At 39.6% G+C, this 18910-nt stretch overlaps 1 protein-coding gene across 1 annotated transcript in view; it reads right to left on the minus strand.

The window, feature by feature from the left end:
- Positions 1–18910, minus strand: part of TMTC1 (transmembrane O-mannosyltransferase targeting cadherins 1) — a 285489-nt gene that overhangs the window by 253960 nt on the left and 12619 nt on the right. The window contains exons 2-3 of the mRNA XM_066368881.1: positions 12235–12412; positions 1579–1652 (exon numbers count right to left, since the gene is read on the minus strand). Of these exons, the coding sequence (XP_066224978.1) occupies positions 1579–1652; positions 12235–12412 (252 nt within the window). The remainder of the gene's footprint in view (positions 1–1578; positions 1653–12234; positions 12413–18910) is intronic.

Below are 18910 nucleotides of genomic sequence, written 5' to 3' on the forward strand. Positions count from 1 at the left end.
TCACACAGATACGAATACTCTGCAGGTTTAATCATGTTCTCAAATGTATCAACTACACAGAGAAAGTTCAAACTAACAGTAATTATTAATCTTCTTTTTGATTTTTAGTCAGAGGTAGGCAGTCAGGACAGACTCCCACATGTGCCCCGACTGGGATCCACCCAGCAAGCCCACTAAGGAGTAATGTTATGGGCACCTGGGGCCCTTGATCCACTGGAACCAGAGCCGTTTTCTAGTGCCTGAGGCAGAGGCCATGGAGCCATCCTCAGCGTCCAGGGCAAACTCTCTAATTGAGCCATGGCTGTAGGAGAAGATAAGAGAGAGAGAAAAATAGAGAGAGAGAAGGGGAAAGGGGAAAGATGGAGAAGCAGATGGGTACTTCTCCTGTGTGCCTTGACCGGGAATGGAACCTGGAACATCCACACACTGGGCTGACGCTCTACCACCTTTGTACGTGACTAGCAAGACAGCGGGAAGTCACAAAGCCAGGTTGTGAAGACTACCACTATACTAAAAGTCTCTGCTCTTTACTAAAAGTTCATAAGATTTTATTCATTTCATTCTTGACCCAAAATCTAAATTCATTTACAATAAGGTTCCTCAACTTCAGTGCTATTAATTTTGGAGAAGATGATTAGTTATTGTAAGGGCTGCTCTGTACATTGTAGGATCCTTGGTCTATCAAATTGTGACAAGCCAAAATGTCTTCAATCATTGTTAAATGTCCCCTGGGGGAAGTAGGGGCAAACTTGCCACATATTGAGAACCACCAGGTTTAGAACAGTGTTCCTCAGAGTCACTGGGCTTTGAAAGAATCTAGATCAATTAACTGACCCAAAGCTCACTTGTTCATAAATCCTTAACCATGCAGTCTTCCACAAAGGAGGGCAACATGGTTCACTGGCCCCTTTTCCTGGGCCATCTGCCTCCATTTACATTTTCTTCTTAACCTGCCCCTTTTGCTATGTGGATAGGTCACAGCTCAGGTAGGAACCTGATCACATTGGGCAGAAAGAGTCGATATAAACTGCTTCATTTCTTTTCAATCTCCCAAAGCAAGAAGCTTCTGTATATTGATGAAAGGATATGTAAATTGTAAAAACCACAGTTTAACAACACTGCTTTCAATTCAGCCTTGTTTTAAGCTCTGAGCTACTTTAATGAGGATAAAGAAGGAAAAAAATTAGAACCGAAACAAAAAGGAAAAATTAAATCACAGGCAAATAAAAGAGAGGACAACATCCAAGCTATTTTGGCTCAGAGCTAAGATTCCAAATTCCATTCTCAGTCAGAAACTACAAGTGAGAGGAATCTAGAAGCAAGGACAATTCCAACACCGTTCAGAATGTGGCTGGAACAGAGCACACTGGCTGGAACAGAGAATGCTGCAGCACTGTGAGGAGAGGACTTCCCGTGCCAGGTCTCAGGGAAGCTCTCTGAGCATTTCAATGCCAAGGAGCCTCCATCCCCTCTCAGGCAGGAGCTCGGAGTCTACACATACACACATGCACACAGTAGAAATTCTCAAGGGACACCATGACTGGAATCACAGAGAAGGACATTCTTAGCTATACATACCTATTGTAGGAGAGAAAGGCCAACAGAAACAGCAGGCACGCTAACACGTCAGCTCTGCCAACAATTCCTGCCACCTAGGAGGGTTGGGAAAAAAGGAAAAAGAAAAACCTCAGAAAATGGCTTTCAGAAAACTATTACTGAAAGGTATTTATTTTTAGGTGACTATAAGGTACAATAAAATGGAAAACACATTGTTCTTCAAATTCTGATATATGACTAACCACCACTGGTTAGCATTATACATTTAACGGTACATTTATAGAAGAATAAAGAGGAAGGAAGGGGCAAGATTTTTATGCTTAACTTCATTTTTAACCTTTCTTCTATAGGTTAACTCACAGCATCAAAGTTTATGCATTTATTGGTTTATTCAAAATAGGTTTTAAACAATGACGGCATGCCAGACACAGTGCTGGTCTCCGGGCCATGGAGTGCTAACGGAGCAGAGGGCACTTACCCAGCACGAGGAAAAGTACAGTGAAGAAGAAAAGTACAGTGAAGAATCAATAATTCTGGCAAGAATGGAAATGAGTATGACCTCCTCACTGCTATATGTGAGTGTATGTGCATTTTTGTATTTCTTAGATGTCAATGAAAAGGCATAAAAGCTGAAACCTCAGTGGCAAAGAGCCATCTTCTCATGTTAGAAAGAAAATGTTCAGAAAACTGACAGGCACATGCCAAAAGGACACAGAAGCCAGTGATATGCCAAGGAATGACTAGGAGATAATTTGAACATCAAAATAAATAAGGATATTAAAATTATAAACTATTTAAAAAAGACATTCATGAGTGCACACTGATAATAAATGGATGAATACATGAGTAAGTACCTACCACATACAGTAGGCAAGCGAATGGAAAAGAATGGAGAGTGCTTCCTTACATTAAAAGTCCAGTAAATGAAAGTAGAGGGAGTAGTGAAGTTGGAAAAGAGCCATTTTGCTTCTCTGTATGAGTCAAGACTGGCTCCATCAAGAAACATCACAGAATATCAATGCATGCTAAATCTAAGCTATGAAAGTTTAATGAGACACAAGTTATTTGCTGGTCTTCAAAACATTTCCTCACTGTCATTTATTTGCTAGAAAAATAAAAAGAAAACTTATATTATGGAGAAAATATGTTACATTGAATTACACATTGACTGAGGAATAAAACTTAACCTCATCAATAAAGGGCAAAAGGACTCTGGATGTGATACCCTGAAGGACACATCACTTGTGCAGTATGCCAGCCAGGAATGCATAACCCAAATGTGATCATGAGAAATCACAGGACAAATCCAGTATGAGAACATTCTATTAGAACACATAAGTTAATATATATTTTTATTAATAAAGTATTAAATATAACAATTCTATATCATTATTTTATACCATTAAATTTGAACATATCTTAATATCATAATATATCTTAATATTGTCTAATTTATATCTTGATTTACTAATTATATCACAACTCTTTATAATCTATCATAATATAATATTGCATATAATAGATTATATATTACAAGTATATATTGTACTTCTTATAATATACTACATATGTATATATTATGTATGTATATTTTATGTTTTTATTTTTACATATTTCTATATTATGTATTTACATAAAATACATTCATATTATTATATATTAAACAATTTTTATATACTAAACATTTAATAATACATTAAACTGTAAATTATATAATATGTAGTATGCATTTATATTTATATTTTAATTGTGTACTACAGCACATATTATATAGTACAGATTTCAAACTAATAATGTAAATAAATATCATACTAATAGCATTTTGTTATATACATTCTAACAAGTTTTAAATTATATTTAAAGCTATTTATTATAATACAGAAAGACAAGAAGATTAGCAGCTGCTCCAAACTTAGAGAGATAAAAGAGAAAAGATGACTAATGGCCTTAGTTTTAAGATATACAATGAAAGTATTAAGGTGTAAAGAGCCATGAATTATGCAACCTGTTCTCAAATGATTCAGAAAACAATTTTTTATATATTAGGGAGAAAGAAAGGAATATGATAAAATAAATGTGGCAACATTTGAAAAATTGGTGAATCTGGATAAAGAGTACATGGCCATTCCATATTTTTTTAAGTTTGATATTATTTTTCTAAATGTGTTATTCAGAAAGGGGCTGAAATAGAACAGAGGTTGGGGACAGAGAGCTATTAATATATCTTCATATTATTGCAGTACTTAAAATGAGTGTGAATTTTTCTTAATTTTTTTTTAAATCTAAGAAAGAAAACTGTAAAGGAAAAAAAATGGGGTATGGCTCAAAAAATACTTGAAAGAAAAGGTCACATACGCGCTGGATCTTAAAGATGAAGAGTTAAAAGGGAAATGACTGGTTTAACATTTCAGGCACAGGAAAGAGCATCACCCAATTCACACAGGACCTGAAGTCCCCAGTGTATTAGAGACTCAATCAATTAATAGCAGAAGATTGTTTTCTGGGTAATATACCTATAAATATCCTCATGTAATGAGCACATTTTGCAGTCATTAAGGAGAGGCAATGAGATTCACATGGAGCTGGACCATCCTAGGCTTGAATATAGCTTCCTCTTACCATCTAAGTGAGACTCAATTTTGTTATCTTTTACTTTTGAGATTTAGCTTTGTTATCTTTAAATGAGTATAACACTCTCTACTTCGTGTTACTGTTGTAATTAATGAGATGATATAAGTGTCTGTTCAACATTAGTGCCCCTCTTCCTTTCTTTTCTTTGCAGAGAAAGAGGGTGGAACCCTTAGCACTGAGACAGTATGTTCTGCGTGGCTGATGGAAATCATCATTTTACCTTAAGGATTACCTATATACTATTTTAATTTAACTTTATTAGATAATCAGATATATCCATTAGTTAAAATAAAAATAAAAATAATTCAATTATATGCTTGCATATAGTTCGATAGCAAGTCACATATTGAGAAAAATTCTAATTCACTTCTTGCCAAGAGAAACCTTGACATGGTCAAATAATTTCATTGGCAGTACAAAGTTGAAAGCTATTGCCTAATGTGGCTGCTTGGCTCACAAACTGTTCATTAATTCGTTAATCTATGAAGAACCTGAGTGCCAAATTAGAAAGACTGCACAACTCAAGGGAGCTAGGCAGTGACAATGTGGTGTTCAAGGCCCAGCTCAAACTCACCATCTATAAACCAACAATTATTGCACATGGTTGCTCGTGAAGCCCAAATCGGCTCAGTCTCCATATTGCCTCTATAAGCACTGAGCTCAGTATCAACTGTAAGGCCTCCTGAGGGTTAAACAAAGAGCCAAGCTTGCCAGCAACAAAGTCTGGGCCCAGAGGGACATCCATCATAGCCCAACTGATGTGGCCAACTTGGACAACAGCAAGACTTGCAAGCTGATACTGGGTGTAGCAAGCTGGAATGAGGCAGTCATAAGCCAGGCGAGCATAACTAATGCATTACAGGGCTTGAAGCCCTGCATCTCGAATTGCAGCCAATCGGTGCTGCTGGGAAACAGGAGCAGCAGAATATGCAGCTGGCTGTGTCCAATATAAAGAATGCACTGTCCCCTGGAGCAGAGGTCGGAGGGGGTGTTAAAATGTTAGTGCTAACACTGATAGACTCTGTTGCCAATTTCATACCACCAAGCATTCATTGAACACCTATTCTACATTTGTGTTGAATCAGGGTCTCTGCAGCAAGGGGACTAGATTTCTAAAAACAAGGTGCTTGCAGCAACCACTACACACCTACACCAGCCATTCACTGTGATTCAATTAGTCAATAGCATCATATTTGTTAACTGCATGTTTTATTCCAGGCAACAGACATTTTCCACGTGCCTCCTATTTGTCAGGTATTTTGCCAGCTGGAGAGATGTAACCTGCCTCCAGGAGTTCAACATCTGGCTAAGGAGTCAAAAGAGTGCATTAATATGATACAGAGAAAGTGTGTGTCTCATAAAGAGGAGGAATCATTGCTATGGGAAGACTAAAGGCATTAATCTTGACTGCAGGATCTGGGAAGGCTTCACGGCAAGGCCAGCTGGCCTTTTACACTAAAACAAAGGACAGGCAAGGAAGCTTTCAGGAATGTGAACCCTGGGCCAGAGAGGGAATGCAGAAGCATTTCAGGCAGAGGAAAGAGAGGTCTGAAAACACACAGGATGCTCCTGGAAGGGGAGGCATAAAGGAAAGAGAGCATGGAGTAAATGAAAAGGAGACAGGAGTGGGCACCGGGAAGCAAACATGGAATGCTAAGTGGAGCCCCCTAGGCTTGATTCTGTGTCAATGTCAGCTGAACTGCAGGGCACTGAACTAACTATGGGGCGCAGTACCAAAGGACTTGCTCTAAAATACGTGCAAATGGAGAGTATGTATTTCTGCCTCATTCTGCAGGTTTCCACCTCCAAGAGGGTAGAGTTATAACCTGAGAACGGTATCCTTTAAATAGTCAAACAGTGGAAAAACATCAGTGAATTGGGTAGAACTGGGTGGAATTTAAATAATGTAACATTCAGATCTCTGAGCAAGCTTAACAGAATCACATGTGGAAATTGCCAATTAAGGACTTAATTTGCTCCTAAAACTTATTACTTTTTGGAATACCACTCACAGGATTTCTATGAAGTTATTAATAATTTTATCTGCAAGGAGGAGTTCCATTAGCGTCAGAAAGAGCCGGAAACACCTACTTAACACATGGCAGTAGCTGGAGGCCAGACCAACTGAAGCGATCATGACAATTCTCTATGTGCCCTTGTCCCCATTCTAAAAACACTGACCCTAACTTTCAACTCCATGTGTCAGCACTTCCTGCTCATATTTTTTACTACTGCACATTCCTTCAAACCTGTAATGTCTTTAGAATGATTATGTTTTAATTCTCATAAAAGAATTACAATAATTTTCCCAATTACTAATTTTTCTCATAATTTCCCAAGATATATATATACTATTAGGAAACCCTTCCAAGAATCACAAGGTCTTAAATGTAGAAAGGTCTGGGTTTGTCTTATTCATTGTGATATCCTTGTACTGAGGACTACATTACAGTCTCTCAAATAGTTGGAAAAATTGAGTAAATAAATGAATTTGTTCCTGTCTACTTCAATTGGAACTAATTTTTTCCCTTCAGCTGAGATTCTTGTTTCATTACAACATAGAGCTGTCTGTGTCTTCCATGTATTTACATGCATATGCTTCAGCTTTTCTCGTAGACTGTAAACAAACTGTGAGTAGGGACCCTGCTATCCAACCACATGTCCCCTTGGTATCCAGCAGAGTGCCTGCATCAACCAGATACTCATTAACTGTTTGTTGATTATACTTAATAAAGCAATGGCCCTGGCCAGTTGGCTCAGTGGTAGAACATCGGCCTGATGTGTGGAAATCCCCAGCCGATTCCTGGTGAGGGCACCCAGGAGAAGTGACCATCATCTACTTCTTCTACCCTCCCCCTTCTCTCTTTCTCTCTCTCTTTCTCTTCCCCTCCTGCATCCATGGCTCGATTCTAGCAAGTTGTCCCTGGTGCTGAGGATGGTTCCATGGCTTTGCCTCAGGTGCTGAAATAGCTCAGTTGCTAAGCAACAGAGCAGCAGCCCTAGATAGGCAGAGCATTGCTCTGTTGGGGGCGTGCCAGTTGGATCTTGGTCGGGGTGCATTCAGGAGTCTGTCTCTCTGCCTCCTGCCTCTAAGTAAGAAGAAAAAGAAAATCCTTAATCATGTCGACACGCTTAAATGTAATCATATCAACATGTTTAAACTAAACTTATTCCCCAAAATTAAAATCTTCAGTCCTTCCTGAGACAAGTTATGGTCCCATCTTTGTTTTTGTTTAACAAGGGAGAGCTGTATCACCCACTAATACCCTCTCCTACCCACTATGTTTATTTTCTTTTAAAATTATCATTATGTCTTCTGTAAAGCACAATTTTTTCTAGTTCTGTCTTCCTCCTCAGAAACCAAACTATCACCTATAATTAAATAATAGTCTCTTGATTCTACCTCCTAGTATAGAGTGCTATGTAGGTCAGATTTCTTTGTCTCCTTCTTATACCTCCCCTCATCTCCTTGTGAATGAAAATAGTTTTTCTAGCATTTTTCCCTAAATAAATGTCCAACCCTTAGATTCCTTTACCCTTATAATTGTGTTACCATAGATTTTTTTTTTCTGATTAGTACAAAAGCTTGTTAAAACCCTTTCTTAAAGGTCACTTGGCTAACAGGATTTTCCTTTTTTATTTAGCATTCAACCTAACTTTATCAGGTCATGATCACACTGCCAAAGGTTACTGTGAGTTACGTTCTCCTACTCCGCACGCACAGAATCATGACTGTTTTTGTCCTGTGCATTTGTTCTTTCCTGCAAAACATTTCCCCAAGACATTCTAAGAACACATCTTCAACTGCCCTTTAAAAATTATTTGTTAGAAATGTAATATTGTCTATGATTTAAAAATTGTCTTTGACCAACATTATATACAGGGTGGGGCAAAGTATGTTTACAGTTGTGAGTCTGCGAAACCAGGGTTTATTCTTCTATTATGATTTATTAATTACTGCATTATTTTCATATGAACAACTCTATACTTACTTTTGCCCCACCCTGTATTCTATATGGCTAGGAGCAGTAGCCCTTGATTAGTATTTCTCTCACATTACAACCCCCCCCCAAAATGACTATTAAAAAGTGATGTATCTCTGTCATCTTTAAAATTCATATCAAAATTTTTATTATAATTCTAGATACTTGAAAGAATCTAATTTCTCATGCATCATAAATATTGACATTTCAAAATAAGGCTATGTTACATCCTAAATGTAGCAAAATGAATCTGAAATGTATCAAAGCATTTTGAAGCTCATCATTTTCCATTTAGTCAACATAAACAGGCTCTTCTGTAAATGGTATACAGCTACACCCTTCTGCTTGAACTCATATTTCTATCTTATTCCCCCCTCAGCATTTTTCCTAATGTATTGTATAGTTATGCTTACATCTCTCCTTGTAATGAAACATACAGTTAAATTTATTTTAAAAGTTCTTGTGGCCTGACCAGGTGGTGATACAGTGGGTAGAGCATTGGACTGGGATGCAGAGGACCCAGGTTCAAAAACCTGAGGTTGTGGCTTGAGCATGGGCTCTTCCAGCTTGAGTGAGGGTTCACCAGCTTGAGTGTGGGGTCAATGGCTTGAGCCCAAGGTCACTGGCTTGAACAAGGGGTCACTCGCTCTGCTGTAGCCCCCATGATCAAAGCACATATGAAAAAGTAATCAATGAACAACTCAGGAGCTACAGCAAAGAATTGATGCTTCTCATCTCTCTCCCCTCCTGCCTTTCTGTCCTTATCTGTTCCTCTCTCTGTCTCTGTCATCAAAACAAAAAAAAAAGTTCTTGCAGCCCTGGCAGGTTGGCTCAGTGGATAGAGCATTGGCCCAGCCTATGGAATTCTCAGGTTTGATTCCCAGTCAGGGTACACAAAAGAAGTGACTATTTGCTTCTCTCCCCCTGCTCTTCCTCTTCTCCTCTTGCAGCAGTGGCTCGACTGGTTCTAGCATTGGACCCAGGCACTGAGGATAGCTCGGTTGGTTCCAGGGCATCAGCCTTAGGCACTAAAAGTAGCTCAGTTGATTCTGGCATTTGCCCCAGACAGGGGTAGCCAGGTTAATTCTGGTTCGGGCACATGTGGGAATCTGTCTCACTATCTCCCCTTCTCTCACTTAAAAAAATGTTCTTGAAACAATAAGTTTCTGTGTTAAGTTTTAAATTCTGTATTATTTTTCTAATATCAGTACATCATAAATAAATTAGAAAAAATTATAAATAACTATCAAATATAAAAATACATCTTTATGCCTGACCAAGTGGTGGAATAGTGAATAGAGCATCGACCTGGGACACTGAGAACCCAGATTCAAAAACTCTAGGTCACCAGCTTGAGTGCGGGCTCATCAGCTTGAGCGCAGGGTCACTGGCTTGAATATGGGATTATAGACATGACCCAATGGTCACTGGCTTAAGCTCAAAGGTCACTGGCTTGAACCCAAGGTCACTGGCCTGAATAAGGGTCCCTGGCTCAGCTGGAGTCCCCTGGTCAAGACACATATGAGAAGCAATCAATGAACAATTAAAGTGATGTTATCAATGAGTTGATACTTCTCATTTCTCTCTTCCTGTCTCTGTCTCTCTACCTGTCTGTCTCTCTGTCTATTTCTTTGTCTGTCTGCCTCTCTCATATGTGTGTGCTAAGAAAAAAATACATCTCTAAATAACAGATATAGCAGCTTTTTTTCAATAAATTTAGTGGTCCTTGGCTGAATATCATTTTTTGTTAGAATAAGGAAATATTCAGCATCAATTCAAGTCCTAGCTTTCCTCTCTACAGACGGGTCACAAAAAAAGGAATAGAACTAGCCACATTGTAAGAGTGACTTAATTCTTTGAATACTAAAGTTATCCATAGTGTCCTATCATCTTACATAACATTCATGATCTACCCACTGACAATGCAATCAGGTTCTCCTATAAAAGCAAATAATATAGGCATACACCTCACTTAGTTAACCTGTAATTAGAGTCATTTGCTTTTATAGTTTCTCAGAAGTATAGCAAAATATTTTACCAAGACTTCTCAAATGAATCGTTATTATACTTCATGGTCTTCCACTTAGAGGCATCTTGTTTAGTCTAAGATATTCAGAAAGGGTTTGGAAAATTGTTTGGTAATTTTTTAATAAAGTCATTTTTTCTTAATCACTCTAAACACATATTTGTCAAAACCTTGGGCTTAATCCCTGGCTGGTTGGCTCAGTGGTAGAGCATCCGCCTGGCGTGCAGGAGTCCCGGGTTTGATTCCCGGCCAGGGCATACAGGAGAAGCGCCCATCTGCTTCTCCACCCCTCCCCTTTCCTTCCTCTCTGTCTCTCTCTTCCCCTCCCGCAGCCAAGGCTCCACTGGAGCAAAGTTGGCCCGGGTGCTGAGGATGGCTCCTTGGCCTCTGCCTCAGGCGCTAGAATGGCTCTGGTTGCAGCAGAGCAACGCCCCAGATGGCCAGAGCATCGCCCCTGGTGAGCGTGCCGGGTGGATCCCAGTCGGGCGCATGCGGGAATCTGTCTGACTGCCTCCCCGTTTCCAGCTTCGGAAAAATACAAAAAACAAAACAAACAAACAAAAAAACCTTGGGCTTAGAGATTTAGAATTTTGTTTCTGGAAAATGTCCATCTGATAGCCTAACTAGCAAAGCCAGTCCTCATTATCAAACCAATTAGCCAAATCAAACTTCTTGTGTTTGAACATATTATAATATGTCCCCATGACAACCATCTTTCTTACCCCTGAACCAGAACACAGGCTACCATGCCCTACTCCCAATGTCATGTTCTGTTCTAAGACAGGTTATAAAGCCCCACCTTGGGTTAATGTTGCCTTAATTGAAGGAGGCTTTGCTGACACCAATATATCCAATTGCTTCTCTGTAAGGGATTGGGAGGTTTGTGCACTTGGTGCATAATAAGGTTCTGATATTTGCAAGACATTCCTTCTTTTATTCATTTATTGTTTAATTAGCGAAGAGCAACGGAAAGGAGCAGAGAGAGGGAAGAACAACTTGACACCTTTACCCCAATGTTTCAAGGCAGATCAACTTTAGGAAAGTGTCCAGATGCAAGCTGAGGCTACAAAAACAATTGTTTTAAAACCATAGTGTCCATGTCCCCCTTGGAAAGCCTTCATCTACCCCTAGCAATTCACATAAAATAAACCTGCTGTGGTTACTGAGATGTGAAACAAGGTAACTTGATGATCTCATCTCTGGGCATGATTAAGTCAATATTTTGAGGAGGGCCAGATATCTAAACTATCTAACTTTATAAATAAATTTCTCATCCTCCACAAAATAACTACAGTTCATATTAGATCATTTACAAAACTGTTAGTCTCTTAAGTCTGTCTTGCTAGCTTAAATGTCAGCTGGAGTTTTTCTAGTCCTCCTCCCAGGACTCACATCTCTGCATTATAAATATACTGCTCACAAAAATTAAGGGATATTTCAAAATGAATATGAAGCGATAAAAAAAAGCATTTGACTTATTTTATTAAATGAGAAGATCAGAAAAGCAAACGACAAGTCAAAGAAAATTGTTCGATTATGCAAACGAGATGCAAAACCAACTTTTATTTCATTGGTGAAAATGCACTGTACAAAAGGCTGAAAGTACTGGAGTATCTGCACATTTCCTGACCGCTCTCTTTGTGAGCAGTGTATAAGGATAAAGCAGAATGAGAAAAGGTAAAACACAAATGTAGAGCAGAAACAATGACACAGCATGATAAGTATCTCAAAATTCCTCTTGTTGTTTAAAATGCATTAGGACTTAAATTTCCTGCAAATAAATAAGAGTGGCCATTTATTACTACCTGTAATAAAAACAGTGGTTATTTAGAAAAGCAATTAAATCTTAGAGGTACAATAAAGACCATTTGAACATTCAAAATGAAAAGTTGTCAAGCAGAATGATTTATATAGAAAGAGAAACAGTTTAGTAGAGCTTTAAACTAACATGGTTTTGAAAGGGCAAAAAAAGAGATCAGTTTAGCTTTTCTTTTTTTTTTTTTGGCTCTTATTTCACTGAGTTCCCATGACACTCACCGCCTCAGTGTGAACAGGATGCACAGCAAAGAGCAATGCCGTCACAAAAGCCAGCCTGCGATTCTTGAAGACAGTTTTGTCGCAGGTGTACATCAGCACAAGAGTCACCAGGCAGTGTAAAATGACATTCACTGCATGAAAGTAGAATGGGTTCATGCCAGTCAAAAATATGTTTAGCCTGGAACCAAAGGACAAAAGTAAAAACAATTAACCTCAAACATAGCATAAGCACAAGGAAGTCAGAGGGAATCCACCATTTTAAAAAGGAAGTTGGTTATTCAAGTAATTATTTTTAAATGACTCCCAACATCAGGTTACTCTACATATTTAAGTATCACATTTTTCCTATTTCAGAATCTCCTGTCTGCAGGAATCATAGCAAATGCAATACAATATTACTTCAGAAAGTTCCGTGGCCTCGCTGAGAAGTTAGGCAGATAGATGCCGAATTTGGTTCCCTCTCTTCGGGAGGAATGCAAACACCGCCAGTTCCTACCAAGCAGCTGAGTGTTCAAAGGCAAGTGCACAACGCTGTAGGTCAGAGTCATAGCCAGCGGACATGGGATAGAAAATACAGACGGTGATTGTGGTCACTATTGGGACAAACTAGGCATAAAGGTGTTATCTCACCGCAGTACCACCCAGAACTAAATTTCCAGATTATGCACCAGAAATTGTTTTTAAATACCACCCCACAAGCAAGCTTCAGCGCACCTGCATGTTACTACCAGCCACCGCTGAATTTAAAAGGATGAGCAAAAGCATAGCTTTCTGAATTTCTAGTTAATGTTTCCTAACACAAATTCCCACAGATCTCGGAATCTTAATTCTAAGATGATGACAAAGAGAGAGAGAGAGAGAGAGAGAACCAAGAAGAGAAGGGAAATTTATTGTTCAACACCTTAGAAAATGCTGAACAGGAGACTGAAAGGTTGCCTTCAATTGAATGACAGGACCTACTATCCCCAGTTGAGGGCGCAGTGTTACAGAAACCGCGCGGTCCTAGGGCATGGTTCTTTCCGGGAGCATCTACACCCCAAGTGGTATTTGCCCACAGTTGTCTATACTCCAGCCAATTTCTCCAGAACAGCAATCCCACATCTTTATTTTCATGTCTTTTATCTGCTTCTTACAGAAACACCTCCTCTTTGCCAAAACAATGAAGACTATAAAAGCCAGCTTTAGCGATGACAGATGCATATTCTAAATATCTGACTTGACTCGTGCACAGCTCTAACCTACAGAATTTTAAACATCTCAAGTTTTATTTGGACACATGACTCTAAACATCATGGTTACTCACTGACTCCCACTGAATTACTAATTTTCATTCCCACTGAAGTAGTCATGGTCCTGACTAAGCTTAGAAAAATGTATTGCTGCGTGGAATCCAATGCCAAGGCTCTGCCGCCAGCGGGGCGGGCGGACCGTGAGTCTGTGTACACCTCAGCATCCTTAGGACGGGAGTCTGGCGTGGAATAACTCCTCCAAAGGGGAAGAGGAACCAGCAGTGAACTAGGGGACTGGCAGGTCCAACTAAAGAAGAGAGAAGAGTGTCGTGTCCCATTCCAGTGGAAGAGACCCCACATATGGTGAGAGAGCTGCTGGTAATAAGGCCGCTAGAAATGGCGGAGTTGTGAGCAGGCAAGACCAAGTCCCCATCCCCGGACAACTTGGGTGCAGTTCCCTAGTAGCCCATCCCCCTGAGGTGGATTGTACACTGTTTTCCATTTCCTCAGACTGAGCTTTGCAGACCAACCAAGCCATTAATTTAAAATTCATTCAGATCTGTGACTTTCAGAGAAAACGGGCAATCTCATATCCAGGCAGTGGATGTTCAAATTGGAAGGTCTGTGGTTGTCACTATGTGTAAAGGCTTTAAAAAAACACATACCTTATGACCAAAAATTTTAATTCTAGAAATCTCCCATAAGGAAATAACCATAAAAGTGTTAATATGTGTGTGTGTGTGTGTGTGCACGTAAGCGCACATGCAATATTGTGCTATAATAAAAATTGTATATTTTGGTCTTCAACCTGACTCTTGCTCAGATATTATAAAATTTTTATAATTTCTGAAGCAGTGAAGGTACTAGGAGCTTCTTTTGTGGTAATATTTGGTCTCTACCCTAGTTCTTAAATCCTTGCAATATCCTGGGTGATAGAAGGGTCTTGTTCTAATGAGGTGATCTTGGTGGGTGGATCGATAGCTTTAAGATGGGAACTGGTCACCAGAAAGATCAAGCCATAATTAGAAGATTGGAAATTTCAGCCCCACTCCCTCAGAGTAGGAAGAATGGTTACAGATTGAGCTAATAATTGATCACATCTACATGACGAAGCTTCCACTAAAATCCCTAACTACGTGGTGCAGAGAGCTTCCAGGTTGGTGAACACATCCAAGTGATAAGAGGATTCAAGCACCCCAACTCGAAGGAGAGAAGCTCTTGTCCTGGGACCCTCCACACTTTGCCCAATGTATCTTTTTCATCTGGCTGTTTATCCTTTATCATACCTTTTGTTATATAATAATTAACTATCAACATAAGTGTTTCCCTGAGTTCTAGGAGCCATTGTAGTGAACTATTTCTTGAACATGGCCATGGGACTCCTGATTTGTAGACAAGTTGGACAAAATATAGGCTTACTTATGATTGACCTTGGAAGTGGGGGCAGTCGTACAGGACTGAGCCATTAACCTGGGGGTCTAATACCATCTCCAGGTAGACAGTGTCAGAATTAAATTGAAATGTCAGACACCCAGTTGGTGTCAGAGGAGTGATCATTTGGTGACAGAAGTGGTGTGAGTTGAGGAAGAAACAGAATTATTCTTTTCATTTACAAGGATGCATCTCACTGTTATAAAAATGGCCATAAAGAGAAAGCAAGATATCTAATATGCCAAACCCCTGATGCATTTGACTATTCCCACAGATATAATACTATGTAGATCATAATTTAAGACAACAAATGACAGCACTGGTTTTAAAAAGGGGACAAAAGACTTGTTGTTTTTCTAAAGTAGTCATGATTCAACCATTTGAGAAGTAAAAAAGCATCATCACAGAGTGTTATTATTACTACATCACCACAGTTTTATGAGGTACTTAACGTACATTCTTTTCCCCTTCTAAAAATGACATGAAATGGTAGGCATGAGTCACCTCTGCAGCCCGGATGTATCACATCTGAAAATGCACAGGTGCCATCCATACAGATTATTATTTCTGGAAATGGGTTAGGACAGAGTGCCTGGTATTTTAAATGAATTCAATTAGATCTCAAAATATAAACATAAATTGCTGAATGGAAACCACTGCAGTAATAAGGTAAGTGCAGAAAATCCTCTCACATGGTACCTAATACTGGTGAATCTAAGCTTTGAGAAGTTACCTAGAATCTAGTATTTGGAGAGTTTCCCAAGTGTCTAAAAACTATAGAAGAGTGAGCTTAAAACAAAATAATATCATAATTTTAGAACTTATCCTATTTGTGAGCACTGGAAAAAAATCTGATTTTGGGAGTCAACATAGGTTCACAAAAAAGAGGTTTAACTGATCGGCCTTGTATATTAATAGGACGGGGAGGTGAAAGACACAGCACATCGTTATTTTAACAAAGGCACTTACGAAATCTCTCAGAATCTTCATGCATGCAAGATAGAATAAGACAGATTTGTAGCTAACACATAGAGTGGTGAATAATAAATCAATGTCTTCTTGGATGGAGACCTCCAGTGTATGTCACAAGATTCTGATATTATCTCTTGCTGTCCAGTATTTTAATCAAAGACTTAAATGAATCTATGGTGCATGCAAACCAAGCTTGCAGGAGGTCTGTAACCGGAGAGGAGAATTACTGTCCTGGGAGATTGACTTACAGAGATTTATAAGGAGTTTAAATGCCTGCATTTGTTAATTAATTCTAACACAGAATACAGGTAAGAGTGAAGGCCCACATTTAGACCTAAAAGAGAGCAAAATACCTGCAATCAGATTAAAACTGTACATAATGGTATTGTCCAAGGGCTGTCAGTTTGCCCTAAACTCAGAGTTATTGTGTCTTGGATATCAAAACAGACCAAACCACAAATAGACGGTGAACTGCATAAGTCAAACTATTTTTCATTTCAATCCACCCCAACAGATATTTGTTGAGCACATATCAGGTATGATGTAGGGCTCAGAGATACAAAGGGAAGACATAGAGTTAACAGCATAGTGAAAGAAGGAGAGGCACTTAAACAGATAATTAATGGCTAGTTTAGATATACTAGCAAGGGGAGAACCTACGAGGTACAGAGATAGGCAAGACAGAAGTATTCTACCCACAGATAGGATTGGGAAGGTGGTTGGTATCCAAGATGAGACCAGCAGCCCTTTAGAGTGCTATTTAACCCTTTGAGTAGTGAGTTTTTTCATGCTTGCTGACCCCCAGGAGTGAGTTCTTTTTTTTTTCAAAAAATGAAATTATTTTCAGTTACAGTTTTATTAACTTAAAATCATGTTTGCTTGATAACCAATTTATGGAAACAAGAAGAACATGCATTTGCCTTTTTTTAATGTTGCCTTACATGTTTTTAAAATGAAAGTTTTTGTATGATCGTACGCCAGATGGTCAGGAGGCACGAGGACGTACGTGAACGTCCGTACTGCTCAAAGGGTTAAAGGCTGAGCACCTTTACAGGAGAGCTCCAGGGTGCTAGGAGATGGAGGCTCTCAGAGTGAGAGCTCAGGACATCAGACTGAGGACTCTGGGGGTGCTCGGCCTAGAGAAAGGTGATAGAAATGATACCAAGTTCCCCAAGGGAAAAAATCTTTGCCATTTTTATGGTTATATCTCCAGTGTCTAGCACAATGCATGGTCATGGTTGTCACAAAATAAATAAATGAATAGATGGGAGTACGAATGAGTGAGTAAATGAATGGATGAAATACTGACGCAGTGCACTTAGTCTCAGCAGCTCCCAGAGGGAAAACTATGACCCAAAGACAATGTTGCAAACACGCTGTCCAAGATCTAAGTTTAGCCTGCAAATTGTTGTTTCACCTATAAACATTTTCTTTTTTTAAACAGAAAAGTTGCCATTTTCCTTTTAAAATGTCACCTGACATTATTAAAATAGGTGATGATTTTACTGTACATAAAAATTTCCAGCTTCTCTTCAAATATTAGAAGACCTGGCAACTCTGGGCCTCAGTGGCTGCGTGCTTCTGCCTCCAGGGCTATTTTGGGGTGCCCATTTAGATGGTGCAAGTACTCACCATTTGCCACAGTGCCTGCCAATTACTAGGAGGCAGACTGCAGCTCAAAGAAAGAATATTTAGGCCCTGGCCAGTTGGCTCAGCAGTAGAGCGTCAGTCTGGCATGTGGAAGTCCTGCGTTCGATTTTTCGATTTCCAGTCAGGGCTCAAGAAGAAGCGCTCATCTGCTTCTCCATCCCTCCCCCTCTTCTTTCTCTCTGTCTTTCTCTTCCTCTCTCGCAGCCAAGGCTCCATTGGAGCAAAGTTAGCCCAGGTGCTGAGGATGGTTCCATGGCCTCTACCTTAGGTGCTAGAACGGCTCTGGCCACTACGGAGCAACACCCTAGATGGGGAGAGCATCGCCCCCTGGTGGGCATGCTGGGTGAATCTGTCTGACTACCTCCCTGCTTCTCACTTCGGGAGAAGGGAGGGAAGAATATTTAAAACTAGAATAAGTATTGAATAACCATAAGTGTCCATGCAGAAGCATGTTAACAGTCCACCTTAAACACCACCTACAAAAAACATTCTCTCAAATTCCACATCACCCTGAATGCACTTCTGTTACAGAATTTACTCAAGTTTCCTAAACTTTTGTTCTATATTCTTCAAATGTTATCAGTATTTTTCATACATTTTAAGACATTAATGTCTGCATCATTGTCTCTGTTGCACTCAGTGATGGAGACAATGGATTCCGAATGAAAGGTGACTGAATGAACAAATAAAACTCACAATCACTTGGACCTTAGAAAAGATCACCTTTCCCTTCCAGTGCTACACTATCTCACTTTTATTTGAGTTAGCCTTCATTTGTCATTTAAAGTTAGACCAAGCAGCCTGACCTGTGGTGGCGCAGTGGATAAAGTGTCAATTTGGAAACGCTGAGGTTGCCGGTTCAAAACCCTGGGCTTGCCTGGTCAAGGCACATATGGGAGTTGATGCTTCCAGCTCCTCCCTCCCTTCTCTTTCTCTCTCTCTCTCTCTCTCCCCTCTCTATAATGAATAAATAAAATCTTTGAAAAAAAATTTTTTTTAAAGTTAGGCCAAGCAATAGAAAATAAAATGGGTTTGTTTGTTTTTTCTGAAATAATCTTAATAATCATGTTTGACTACTTGCAAGCCTTTCAAATTTTGGCAAATCTGAACACAAAAAGCTCCTCCTCCATCTGAACCAGTCTGCTTCCTTATAAAACTGCCCAGAAAGGTGGGGGCATAATGAGCTCACAGAAATCAGAGGGTACCAGTCCCCAGGAAAGGTCACAGGGTCACCCAGTTCGGCACCAAGAAGTCTCAGGAGGAGGGATGAAGAGGGGGAGGAACGAGCATCTGGCTGCCCCGTCTCCTCACCCTCTCACAGCCCCCAGCTCTAGACAAAGCCCATTCCTTTCTTCTAATTTTCTTCTTTGAAAAATAGCTCTGGTTTATAAAAA

The sequence above is a fragment of the Saccopteryx leptura genome, chromosome 2, assembly GCF_036850995.1.
Source record: "Saccopteryx leptura isolate mSacLep1 chromosome 2, mSacLep1_pri_phased_curated, whole genome shotgun sequence".
Lineage (NCBI taxonomy): Eukaryota > Metazoa > Chordata > Mammalia > Chiroptera > Emballonuridae > Saccopteryx > Saccopteryx leptura.